This window comes from Athene cunicularia (assembly GCF_003259725.1).
Source record: "Athene cunicularia isolate RWA chromosome 2 unlocalized genomic scaffold, athCun1 chr2_part1, whole genome shotgun sequence".
Lineage (NCBI taxonomy): Eukaryota > Metazoa > Chordata > Aves > Strigiformes > Strigidae > Athene > Athene cunicularia.
The window spans coordinates 77,006,754-77,018,248 of NW_020799095.1; the positions used below are offsets into that span (position 1 = coordinate 77,006,754).

Below are 11,495 nucleotides of genomic sequence, written 5' to 3' on the forward strand. Positions count from 1 at the left end.
TGAATATAAAACAAAGCCCTTCCCCTTCCCCTTCCCCTTCCCCTCTCTCTTTAACTACACTGCTGCATGGTAGCAGTATTCCCATTAGCAAGGCTGTGGGTCTGCAGTGGTTCTTTCATCTTTCACTTACCTGCATCCCTCTCGAGCCAGCTGAGAGCTCCTGGTAGTGCCAGAGAATTGTGCTGAAGCAATGTGCTGCTGTCCCTTGAGTCCTTGAAAATTGATTTTCCTTGAAAATTGATTGCAGTGTGTTTGAATTGTAACTCGCCCAGCCTCAAGACCTGGAATTCAGAGCAAAATATAGTAAGGTTACAGCACTATGTTACTGATGCCATGAGTTCATTTTTTTCCTGTCTTAAATGAATTAAGCATCTATATAACATGAAAGGAAGTTGCAAGGGCTTTGTTTTATATTCAGTAAACATAATACACCTTGAACTCAAATATCCTTTAGTAAGGTTTGAGGGTTTTTTTTTAATTTGTTTATATATATATATATATATTAACCCCTGAGCAGATCAAGTCAGCTCATAGTTTGATTTCATCATCTACTGCTTTGACGCTGAGCTGGGTATTTTGACACTAGCTCAGAATGTAAAGTTCAGGCCTCTGATTCCATTTTGCATGCATCCTAATGTAATTGTGTTAGGAATTTTAATAGAAATGAACTATTTCTTTAAATCAGACTAGAATATATTCAGATAAAGTGCAACTCTTAGGTGCACTATGTTGTTTCCCGAGGCATGCCAAAAAGCTAGATAGCAGCAGACTGGTGTTGGTGTGAGAATTTGGAGTACTGTAGTCATCTGTTCCAAGATATGTATGCAGATATGTTTCCTCTCAATATGCATTGCAGCTTACTTCAGTGTTTCTGTATGGACGATTTAGTATCCTATATTACTGTTGGATGAAAACAAGATTCAGTAACCTTTAGATGAGTTTCAGTGAAGGATTTAATTAAACAGCAACTCTGGCATTTCTTCAGATGAAGAGATTCCGTTGAAGGGAAGTTGCATCACATATTTATGTATTAGTAGATCATCAGGGACCTGGTCTTTCTAACTCTAATCGTAAAGGATCTGTATCACAGTACATGTGAACACTTCTTGCTGTTTCAGAGCCATGAATATTTACCATTTCATTTCAGAGGAGAGCATTTCGTTATTTTGTGAATTGCTTTCTGAAAACAGATTGCCCAACCAAAAAGACATCACCACGAAAATGTAGATTATATCTGCTGTTACATAGGTCTGTCCCAGCATGAATAACAGTTATTTTCTTGAACTGAGAGGTCAGTCCAGGGCAAGACACAATGAGATTGAACATAGAAGAAAAAAATTTAGTTTGGATAGACTTTTTTGTGATGGACTATGACTGTTAGTAGTCATTGTTCATCTTAAGTTTAACATGGAATGGAAGCCCAATAAGGAGCTTCAAAGAACTACAAAAAAGCATGAGAAATACTTCCATAATTATAGGAGAAAATATCCACTATTAAGACAATGAGTGCACTAAAAAAGCCATTACAAACTGGAAAGTGATACTTACAATGAGTTGAAATAATAGCAGCCTAGAAGGATTGAATTTGGGTATGTAACTGTTCTGAAGGAACAGCAGGCTTATGTTGCTTTGCTTTCATAGCCAGCAGGTTACTTGTCCTTTCCCTCTTCATCCAGTTCAGCAGCAATCTGGGATGTATGTGTCTGAGTTTACTGCAGGATGCTTTTTTCTCTCATAGTTCCTTTGTCGCTGTTTCCTATCTCCTTGTAACACCCTTCATTCTCACTGGCCCTGCACCATCTTCTCACTAGCTTGCTCACAGCTGACCTTCCTACCTCTACCCTGATTTTCTTTAAATTATCTGTGATGTATGCTGATACTATTAAAGTGGGATTTTAAAGTAAATTTAAAATTTATTTCCAGAAGGTGTGGTATCTTAGGAAGTTTTGTCATATAATTTGTAAAGCAGCTAGAGGAATGAGGCATCACTTGTATGCCAGGATTTTTGTCACTGTCAGGCCAAGTACTTGAATAAATCTTTTCAGAGCTGTAAAAAGCAGATTCTCCTGGGAAACTTGCCAGCCAGGGCCCATCCAACCACACCCAGCAGGGCAAGCCTGGATACTGTGGCCAGATCCAATGAAGAGTCTAGATTATAGGTGATATGGTGATGAGGCAGGTAAGAAGTCCAGCTGAGGAGCCAAGCCACAGGCCAGGGCTAGGATCAGGTTGAATGGTCACCAGGTAGGTCTACAGTGACAGGACCAAGGCCTGAAGCCAGTCCACATGTTGAGGTCTAGACCAAGGGGCTTCACAGTGGGCCAAGGACAAAGGTCCAGCACTTCTTGCACAGTTCAGGCAGGGATTGAATGGCCCTGGCAGAGCCTAAATAGAACCATCACATGTTCAGTGGCGTAAGTACCTGATTCAGTTTCCAGAGTCAACATGTGCCAAACTTTGAAACAGCTTTTCAACAAAGTGATTTCAGTAGAAGCCCAGTGCGTAACTCCATAGAAAGCAAACACAGGAAAGGCAGCATATAGCTGAGGTAAATTCACCTGCAGATGTGAATGCATATTCAGCTTAAGAGTATTTGTTCATGTGTTAAGAACTAAATGTTTGTCTAGGTTATGTTTGTTTTACCTCATGAAAGCCATCACGTTATCATGGCTAATGTGTCTGGCAGTTCTGTGGTTGCTCCTCATTCCCTTGAAATCAGTAGCAATATTTACCAATTTAAAGTGTTGCAGATAGGTTAAACTGTTTCATGCTCTGCTGTTAAAGGGGTGTGGGGGTGGAAAGCGGTTGTGAGTGGGTGGCAAAGGCTCATACACAAAACAAATATGCCTTGTAGAAATAGGTCAAAAGTGCAGCTGATGTGCACTTGGAATATGGAGAGGGAGTAAAAATAGTATTTTAACAAAATTTGCTAATCAGATAAAATAATTTTATAGTTAAGACTCCAGATGGAAGACATCCCGATGAATTCATTAGGGAGTTAAAAACTTCTGGGTTTTCCCGTATGAGAAATAATCACTGAAGCTGCTGGAAAACTCTCTAGGTTTTAGTTTATAGAGTCTATAGTATCCTGTCTTGACTTTTAATTGAGGGAAAGTATTTGTCCTCGTCTTTCTGTGGAAGATGCTGTGGATATGGGCTCATTAAGTCCACTGGTCTTCCTTCTATCTGTGCAGAAATGAGGGATATTGGAATGAGATTCCATTGTTTTTAGTGAATGTAATTATCTTTTATTACATAGAAGAAAAAAAAGAAAGAAAAAAAGCATGACAAATGAGAAGTAGAAAAATTAATTGGCCTCAGATGGGGAGTAAATGTTTGAAAGTCCTGGAAATTTTTTGGTGTATAAGAAGATAAGAGGCAGTACGTATTACCACCTTTTTTTTTTTTTTTTTTTTTTTTTTTTTTGTACACAATCCTCAGCAGATATTCAGAGATTTTTGGTTTGTTTTCACAAGAAGGAAGAACTGCTGAGAGTCAAGTTCCTGCTCTGTGTAGCAGTCCTGGGTAGCAGTCCTGTAGCTTGTGTCCCCTTCAGCAGAGGCCAAACACCACAAGGCTTTGGGCTTGCTTGCACTCTCATGCCTGTCTTGTCTGCTGGGAAGTGTGTGCTCCCACCCCCCTTGCTTTCTCTGCTCCCTCCTCTTCCACAGAAGCCCCTGGGAGCACATGCCCTGGCCCTTGCCACCTTCAACAGTCTTTTGGGTGGGGATTTCTGTCAATTCAGCAGTCTCAATCCAGTAATGCATGTGTGTTGTGTCTGCCTTCAATTAAAGGGATCTAGCATTCCCATCAACCTCTGTAGTCTGTGCTTCCCAGTAAGTCACCAGCTGGTAAGCACAAGTACCCACCATATAACAATATATTGCATAGGAATGGGCAGACAGTGATAAAGGTTAGTTTGTTTTTCTTACATACAAGCTAGTGTAAGACTGTTCAAAATTAAGAATTATGTGTTTAAATTAAATAACACCTTTTTGTGGAATAAAAAATACACATTTGTAACTGTCATGCAATTAGCCTGTGGTACTCAGTGCTGCATGGCAACACTGAAATAAATTGATGTTTTACTAAAGGTTGAGATCTTCATAAGAACAAATATAGTAATTCCAGCTGTACTGGAATTGTACGGAACAAAAATTTTTAAATTACTGTAGGAACTAGTGGTTGTGGACACAACTGGACAGGGGATGTTCTCCTTTCCCCTGTATGGCAATTCTTTTATTAGGGCACTGAACTTGGATTCACTACAAGGGGAAATGGGAAGGGTCACTGTACAAACCCCACATTTCTCTAGGCTGTTCTCTTTTCTGACCTCATTGCAGTTAGATTAGGGGAGAGGGCATTGGTTTCACAGATTCAAGTTTCTTGCATTGCATGTTTTGTTGAATTACTGTAAAATGTTAGCCCTGTGGGTCCTGAGAACAAAATTAAGAGGGGAAGAAAGAGCAAAAGGGAAAAAGGGTTACTGAGTGACTTGAAATGCAACCAAGAAGAGATATAATGAAACTTGGCTCAAAGCCCCATGCTGTAGCACAGCTCTCAAAGATCAGTTGCAAGGATGTCTCTAGCTGTGAAAACATACCTGATGTTTTCAGAGACCAACTGTCTGAAATGAAAATAAGATTCTACTTGTATGCTGTTTTATTTTTTCTTTTCCTGAGAAAAGGGAAAAATTGACACTCTGTTGTTGACTTTTTTTTTTTTTTTAAATGTCCTAAATTAAAGTTAAGTGGCGTGCATAGACGTTTTAGTGCTTTTTTCAGTTTCATCTTGTGGTTTCAACTGCGTCTTTGGTGTTGGTTAACAAAATTGCCAACCTTTGAAGTGCTTACTGTGTCAGTTGTTAAATTTCTTTTCTGCTTAAGTAAGAGAGCAGGTGCTAGGGCACATTGACACTAGAAGAGGCACTGTGTGATGAGTCTCATCTAAGTGAGATTTGTCACACTTAACTTCAGGTGTCCACAAATGTGAATGCTTCTGTGTGAGACAGTTTTCTGAACTTCCACTTCAGTCTGTAGAAATCTAATCAATACAGGCTGTGGAGAAGAGTGATTTTTCTCCTTCTACTGTATATTCCTAAATTGTGACAATTTATTCATTCTAGTCTCCTTAGCTTGTACTGACAAAATTTTCGTTGGCTGTAATGGGAGCTTAGATGTCTGACTCCCACACAGCCTTTAGAATCAATGGAGAGAAATCAGTATATTGAGGATCATTTTTGTATGATACACATTAGACATTTGTATTAGTGTGACAGAAATATGTTTCTAAAAGGACTGTTTCTTTCCATGAACTGTTGATCAAGTTTAGATGACTACTTCATTTATAGACAGCTACAGTGTAAATGCCTATATTTTAAGGCAAGATGAGTCCCACCCTTAATTTTACTCTTGCATGGCTGAATATCAGCAATTATCAACTTCATGGCAGAGTTGCTTTATCCTATGTGCAAAATTAACTTAGCACATCTCCATTAAAAACTAATGAAATTATGCAAAATAGGTACTCATTTGATGAAATAAATAGTGATGGTACATATATGTTTCATTAGGTGCACATTCTCAACTAATGATCACAGAGACAAACTATCACACATAGTCACATAAATCACTGCATGTGATAAAAAATGTGTGCAGTTGTTGGAGTTTTGGGGGAAGAATATCCAGGCACTGAACATTCCTATGCATCTTTAGTGATGGCATAATGTGAACTGTGAATTGAAAGTATTGAACATGCAGAAGGGAAAAAAAAAAAAAAAGTAGTTTATGTATAAGCTACTCTTGAAAAACATTTACTCAAATCATGCACTGTTGAGTTCTGAGGTAAGAGATTTATAAATATTGAGGGTTTGGGTTTTTTTTCCTCAGTTTACTGATAAACAGCAGATAAGGTCAATACAAGCTGTTAATAGTTTCCTTAACTACACAGAAACACAAAACTAAATGTCACTACCTTATTTACCCCATGCCCAAGCTTTTAAATTTTGATGGAGTTGCTCAGGCCTAGGGACAAATTCAGAATCATAGACTCCAGCATATGTAATAAGGCTACTGTAGTATACAACATATACAAAAAACATTTTTTTCCCATGGAACTCTGAACGTGCAAATTCCTTGGTAAGGAAGAATTAGAGCTTGAGGATCTTGGGGTGTTCTGAGGGAAGAAAAAAAAAAAAAAAAAAAAAAAAATTTTTGTTTATACTGCCATTTCTCTTTTCATAGAAAATTAATTACTGAAGTATTGGACTCTGTTTCCTTTGCAGGAGAGTGCAAAGTAATGGAAACTTGTTAGAAGGGCAAGAAGACAGTGGATTTTTGGATGGCTGGTATAAAAAATGAAGAAATATTGTAACAGATTGGTTTGTTTGTTAAGGACAGTCAGTAGTTGGAACAAGAGCCACTTAGCCACATCCGTAAAATATGAGAGCAGTCCTTCAGGATCATCTGTTTTCTGAATATGTCATGGCTTTCCTTTATCTGAAATAACAGCTTTGTCTCTTTAAGAGCCCCTGTCACACTTGCTGGTGGCCCAAATCCTCTGGACCTGTGTGGAGGGCCCTTACTAAGCAGCATATGCTACAGCTAGTGTTATTGGATGGCACACTTAAAAAATCCATAATCTTACGTTTTTGCAAAAGATGTTTAAAAAATCACTAAAAGTTGTGACACTCCCACATATCTGAATATCTTGTTACAATAATTACAGCTCAGTAGTAAAATATTCTTGATTCCCTGAAGAACCTGGTAGGCCTCTGAATCAGTTTGCAACCCACTGGGAAATCCTTCAAAGATTATGATAGCTAAAAACACCCTTTAAAAGATAAAGTAATAACATGAAAACAGTACAGTTCTTTATGACTCGAATCAAGTTTTAGTTTTTAGTTTACCCATAAAAGAGGAGACACTGGAAAGCAAAAAGCAAGTTTGGCCCTCTGAAGAGGAGAGAGATGGATCCTAACGAATGCTTGGCTGGAGACTGATAAAAGGCTGCTCGCAGTAAATGGTTGTCTTCCATTCTGTTGTCTCATTTCTGCCCCAGATGTATAGCCACACTGTTTTTAATAAAGTAATTGTCAACCTTGCTTACGTGCTCACAGTACAATAACATTGTTGTATCACATGGATTGTGTAAAAGCACCGAGTAAAGCAAACAAATGCTTCCCCCACGCAATTACGGCCTGAAAAAAAATCTCAAGTGTTTGGACACTGTGCAGGTTGACAACCGTGAGTTCAGTGTTTTGTGAATAGAGAGGGGCCCTTTGTGTAAAATATTTCCCTGAACAAACATCTACCTGAATAATGAAAATGAAGGACTTTGGGAGAAGGTCTTGCCTTGGTTCTAAACAGATTCTTTGCTTCCGTGTTTGCCTTTTCTCACAGGTACTGCAATGAGCATTTGTTGTGCCCCCCTCATGTGTTTTGGACAGGCTGGGGTCCATGGGAACGCTGCACTGCTCAGTGTGGAGGGGGGATCCAGGCACGGCGTAGGATATGTGAAAATGGTCCTGACTGTCCTGGCTGCAGTGTGGTAAGTAATTCTCAGCTTTCCCTTCAGCAAATGTCTAGGGCCATATGCCATGGATGTCTCTATGTCCATAGGGTATCTGTGTATGTTTGTGTGCTCTACCCTAACATGAGGCACTAGAATGTGTTACTTGTGTGTGCTGAAATTCACACAGTTTATCAGTCAGAGGTATATATAATTCAGCTTTTTCACAATATCATCTTGAATATGAGCTTCCTGAGGCAAGGTTGGTGCAGGTGTGGATGTGTCCTTGGCAGTTTTATGATGGTTTTTATTATCACCAGAGTACATAGGAACTCTAGCTATGAACCCAGGACTCCAGAGTATCAGGTCCTGTACAGCATAGAAAAAGATAAATTTAAAATCTAAATACATGGGACATTGTTTTTTTGAAGGTGAATACATAGCAGTATATGAGTGAAGGAGAGAAATGTATCACAGACATGTGGAGAGCAGGGTGACACATTCATTGCAGTGCACGGGGAAGATAACCTCGGTGTGAGCATTCCTGACTGGTTAGCACTGTCAGAGCCAGAGGAAGGAATATTGTTGCAGGACAATGGGCAGCTGAAGCAAAGTCTTAGCAAGTGTAGTTGAATATCAGAAGACAAACCTTGGGGTGCTGTTCCATGATAATTTGAATTCTAGTGGTGGATTGTCACTGAGGGGACTACTATGTAGAAAGCATAACCTGGATGAAAATTTGAAGTGGTCAAAACTGCAGAAGACAGATTATGCTGGTGAATGACGAATGGTGGTGTTAATCTCCCCAGTAACCAAGAATGAGCACAGCTCAAAGAAAAAAATGATAATTTGGTTTTAGCCAAGTTGTGCTTAATGGGCAAGCCTAGTGTTGCACACTGAGAAACATGTACTCAATTTTGTTCCAAAATATTAAAGAGGTAAAAGAAAAATACTTTTTTTTTTTTTTTTTTACATATTAAACCAATTTTTGCATGCCTTCACTTCAGAGAGTAAGCTTAATTCTGAGGTTTGTCATCATCTGTGGTCTATTTGTTAGACTGGCAGTAAATCAATAATAAAGAAAGGATCATTTATTACCTTTTTCCAATTTAAAGGTTTTGTGTGCATTTTCCCAGCATTTGTTCTCATTTTAACATTTATCCTGTTGGTAGAACTGCATTTTTGGTAGATTGAAAGCATGCATCAGGTTTGTTCTTGTCTTTCAATTGAACTTTAAGAATTGACCTAATAACAGTGTTACACCAAGTTTTCCAAAATTTTTATCTCCCCCTGATGGTAGACAAAAAAGCAGACATATGGTCTAGATCTATTGTTGACTAGCACAGAAAAGATCATGATCTGAAGGTTTTTTGTCTCAGTCATCCCCGTTTATCCCATACTAATGTTTGTGAAATAAAGCAGTATTTTGTTTTGCACAGAATCTTCCCACCATCTGAAATGAAAAATACATTGCTCTAATTTTCTTGGAAGATCCATGAGGATAGCAGGAAAACCTGTAGTGTCAAAATGTCTTAATTATAACTGATTTGAGATTAATATTACTGGTGTTTGTAATTTATTAGCACATTGTCTCTGCTGTGTTACAAAATAGTTACCAGTTCAGCTATGGAAATGATTTTGGGATTTTTTTTATTAATTAGAAAATTATTGTGTTGATGGTTTCAAAAAAGCACTTAGCTTTAGAGTACATAGTTGTCTTGCTAATACTTAGGCACCAAAGGAAACCAGCCTAAGGTAGAAATCCTCTATAAACCCTGGTGTTGCAAGACAAAGGACTTGGGTATAAAGTCTGTGTTCTGTTCAAGTTTCAGTGAATTTGAATGTGGAAGTTATCTGTCTTGAGTCAAAAGTTTTGCAGCTGTTGTAGGACCTTGTCAATAAGTGTAACTGACAAAGAAAGTACTTTATTTCTTCTAAGAGTTTGTTTCATTAATGTAGGAAAGAGCAACCTGAAATATTTTTATGCCTTCTTTTAATTGTCACGGGTAAAATATTTATATTAAGAAAATCTTAATGAATAAGGAGCAGGACTATCAAAACTTCTTTATTCATTGGAGGTGCTTCAAATTTTTGGTTTTATTGTTGTAGGTATGTATCCTTCAAAACAATTAGAATTATGGGATTTTTACTCTGGTGAATAAAGGAGAAATTATTGTGCCTTATTTCTACTAATTTTCCATCTTTACCAGCTGTCGTGATACTAACATTGGGTGGTGAAAGATATTTACTGAAGTTAATTTGTTTTTAAAACCATTTATTCTGAGTATCTCAGAGCACTTGGAAAGCTAAATAATCTTGGGAAAAGTTGCAAGTGGTAGTAATCTACTCTGTCTACTGGATATCTGGTATGGACTAAAAGATTTTAGGAACCAAACTTTCACCAAGTGAATTAAAGGTATAGCTGAGAAAAGGCTCAGGAACTTAAAATACCCAGTTCTCTCTTTAAACCATTAGATGATAGCTTTAATCTGAAAGGAGCCTCTCCAGGTTTCTTATTTGCCTTCAGTGTGGATGAGCTCTGGGAAACTTTCCCAGTGTTTGAACAGCATGCGTTGCCATAGGCCTTCTGCAGCTGTATAGTTCAGAGTCTGTGGTCTGTAAAGTCAAGAGTTGTATTCGTAAAAAGTGGGAAAGGAAAACGTGTATATAGAGGACTGGAGAACATATTATTTAAGAAGATAATAACTGTGATAGGCTTCATTTCATCTTGAAAAGCAATTTTTGACACATCAGAGCTGTAGGTTGGATTAAATGCTGTCTTGGGACCCCTTTCAACTATGCCAATTCTTTGGTTTTAGAACCATTTTTCAGTGGGGGGTTGGGGGATAAAAACAACAACAAATGTTTTTATAAGGCTTAAGAAAGGAAGTCTTGCAGCTTCTTTGCCAGCAGTATAAGGGGACCAGATTTTATGTCAGAAACTACCTTTTCTGTTTTCCAGTCTGCAACCAGGCTGTTAAGACTATGGTATGGACTATCATAATCACATTTTGCAGCTTTTACCATATTCATAGCTGTTGTCTGCATCCACCTAATAATTTGTACCACATAATTTTTACTGAGCATCTTTCCTTCCTTTTAGTTTGGTTGTATTGCTCTTAGTCTGTAATATCACAGCAGGCAGCTACTCCCTGTGTTTACTTTTTGCATGTTTCGCATCAGTTGGTTCTCTGGCTTTATCGGTCTTATAGCAGAAATCAACCAAGACACTTGAATATTTTTTAATAAGACTCCCTGTAATTATTGCAAACTTAACATCGTATTAAATCATAGTGATGATAATAATGAATATTTTGATGCATATAAATACTCCAAATTAAAATGTAATATATTAAAAATGCATCTCGTTGAACTGCATTCAATACATGAAAATAGATGGCTAGAGACTTAGGACTGAAAGAATTTACACTGAATATAGAAAACCATAAATTGTTAAGATATAGGAGAATTAGACCACAGAGGCTCTTAAAGGTTAAAAAGATGAATCTTGAAATGAAAATCTGGAGCCATAAGGACCTGTCAAAGTCTTTATGTTAATCAAAGTTAGTAAAGAATGCTTGAAATTGTCTAATAAGAGATAGGACTGTCATGGCCAAATTTAAGAGCAGCTAAAATCTGGTAATAGAAAGTTTAAGTAGATCACAAACCAGGTATTGCTCTCATGTATTCCGGTGATACTTGCACTAGAGTTGGAACTGTGGAATTCTGTGGACTTGCTAATATGACTCAGAGGACAAATATCTTCAGATTTTACAGTGTACTCAGATAAGTTGTACATTTCCTTCAGAAAATGGTTCTTTTCCCCCAAGAAGAATAATCTCAGTTGAATTTGCCTCAGGCCAGTAATAAAAAATAACTTTTTAAAAGAATTATAGCTAGAATAAGAAATCTAGTTTGAGGCTTAAGTTGGGTGACATACTTTACATATATTTGTCTGTGCTCTCATTTCAGTCGTGATAGATTTT

General features: G+C 37.7%; 1 protein-coding gene across 3 annotated transcripts in view; it reads left to right on the forward strand.

The window, feature by feature from the left end:
* Window positions 1-11,495, forward strand: part of SEMA5A (semaphorin 5A) — a 341,520-nt gene that overhangs the window by 259,940 nt on the left and 70,085 nt on the right. For all 3 annotated transcript variants that reach the window (XM_026842316.1, XM_026842312.1, XM_026842315.1), the window contains exon 16: window positions 7,401-7,548. In XM_026842316.1, the coding sequence (XP_026698117.1) occupies window positions 7,401-7,548 (148 nt within the window). The remainder of the gene's footprint in view (window positions 1-7,400; window positions 7,549-11,495) is intronic.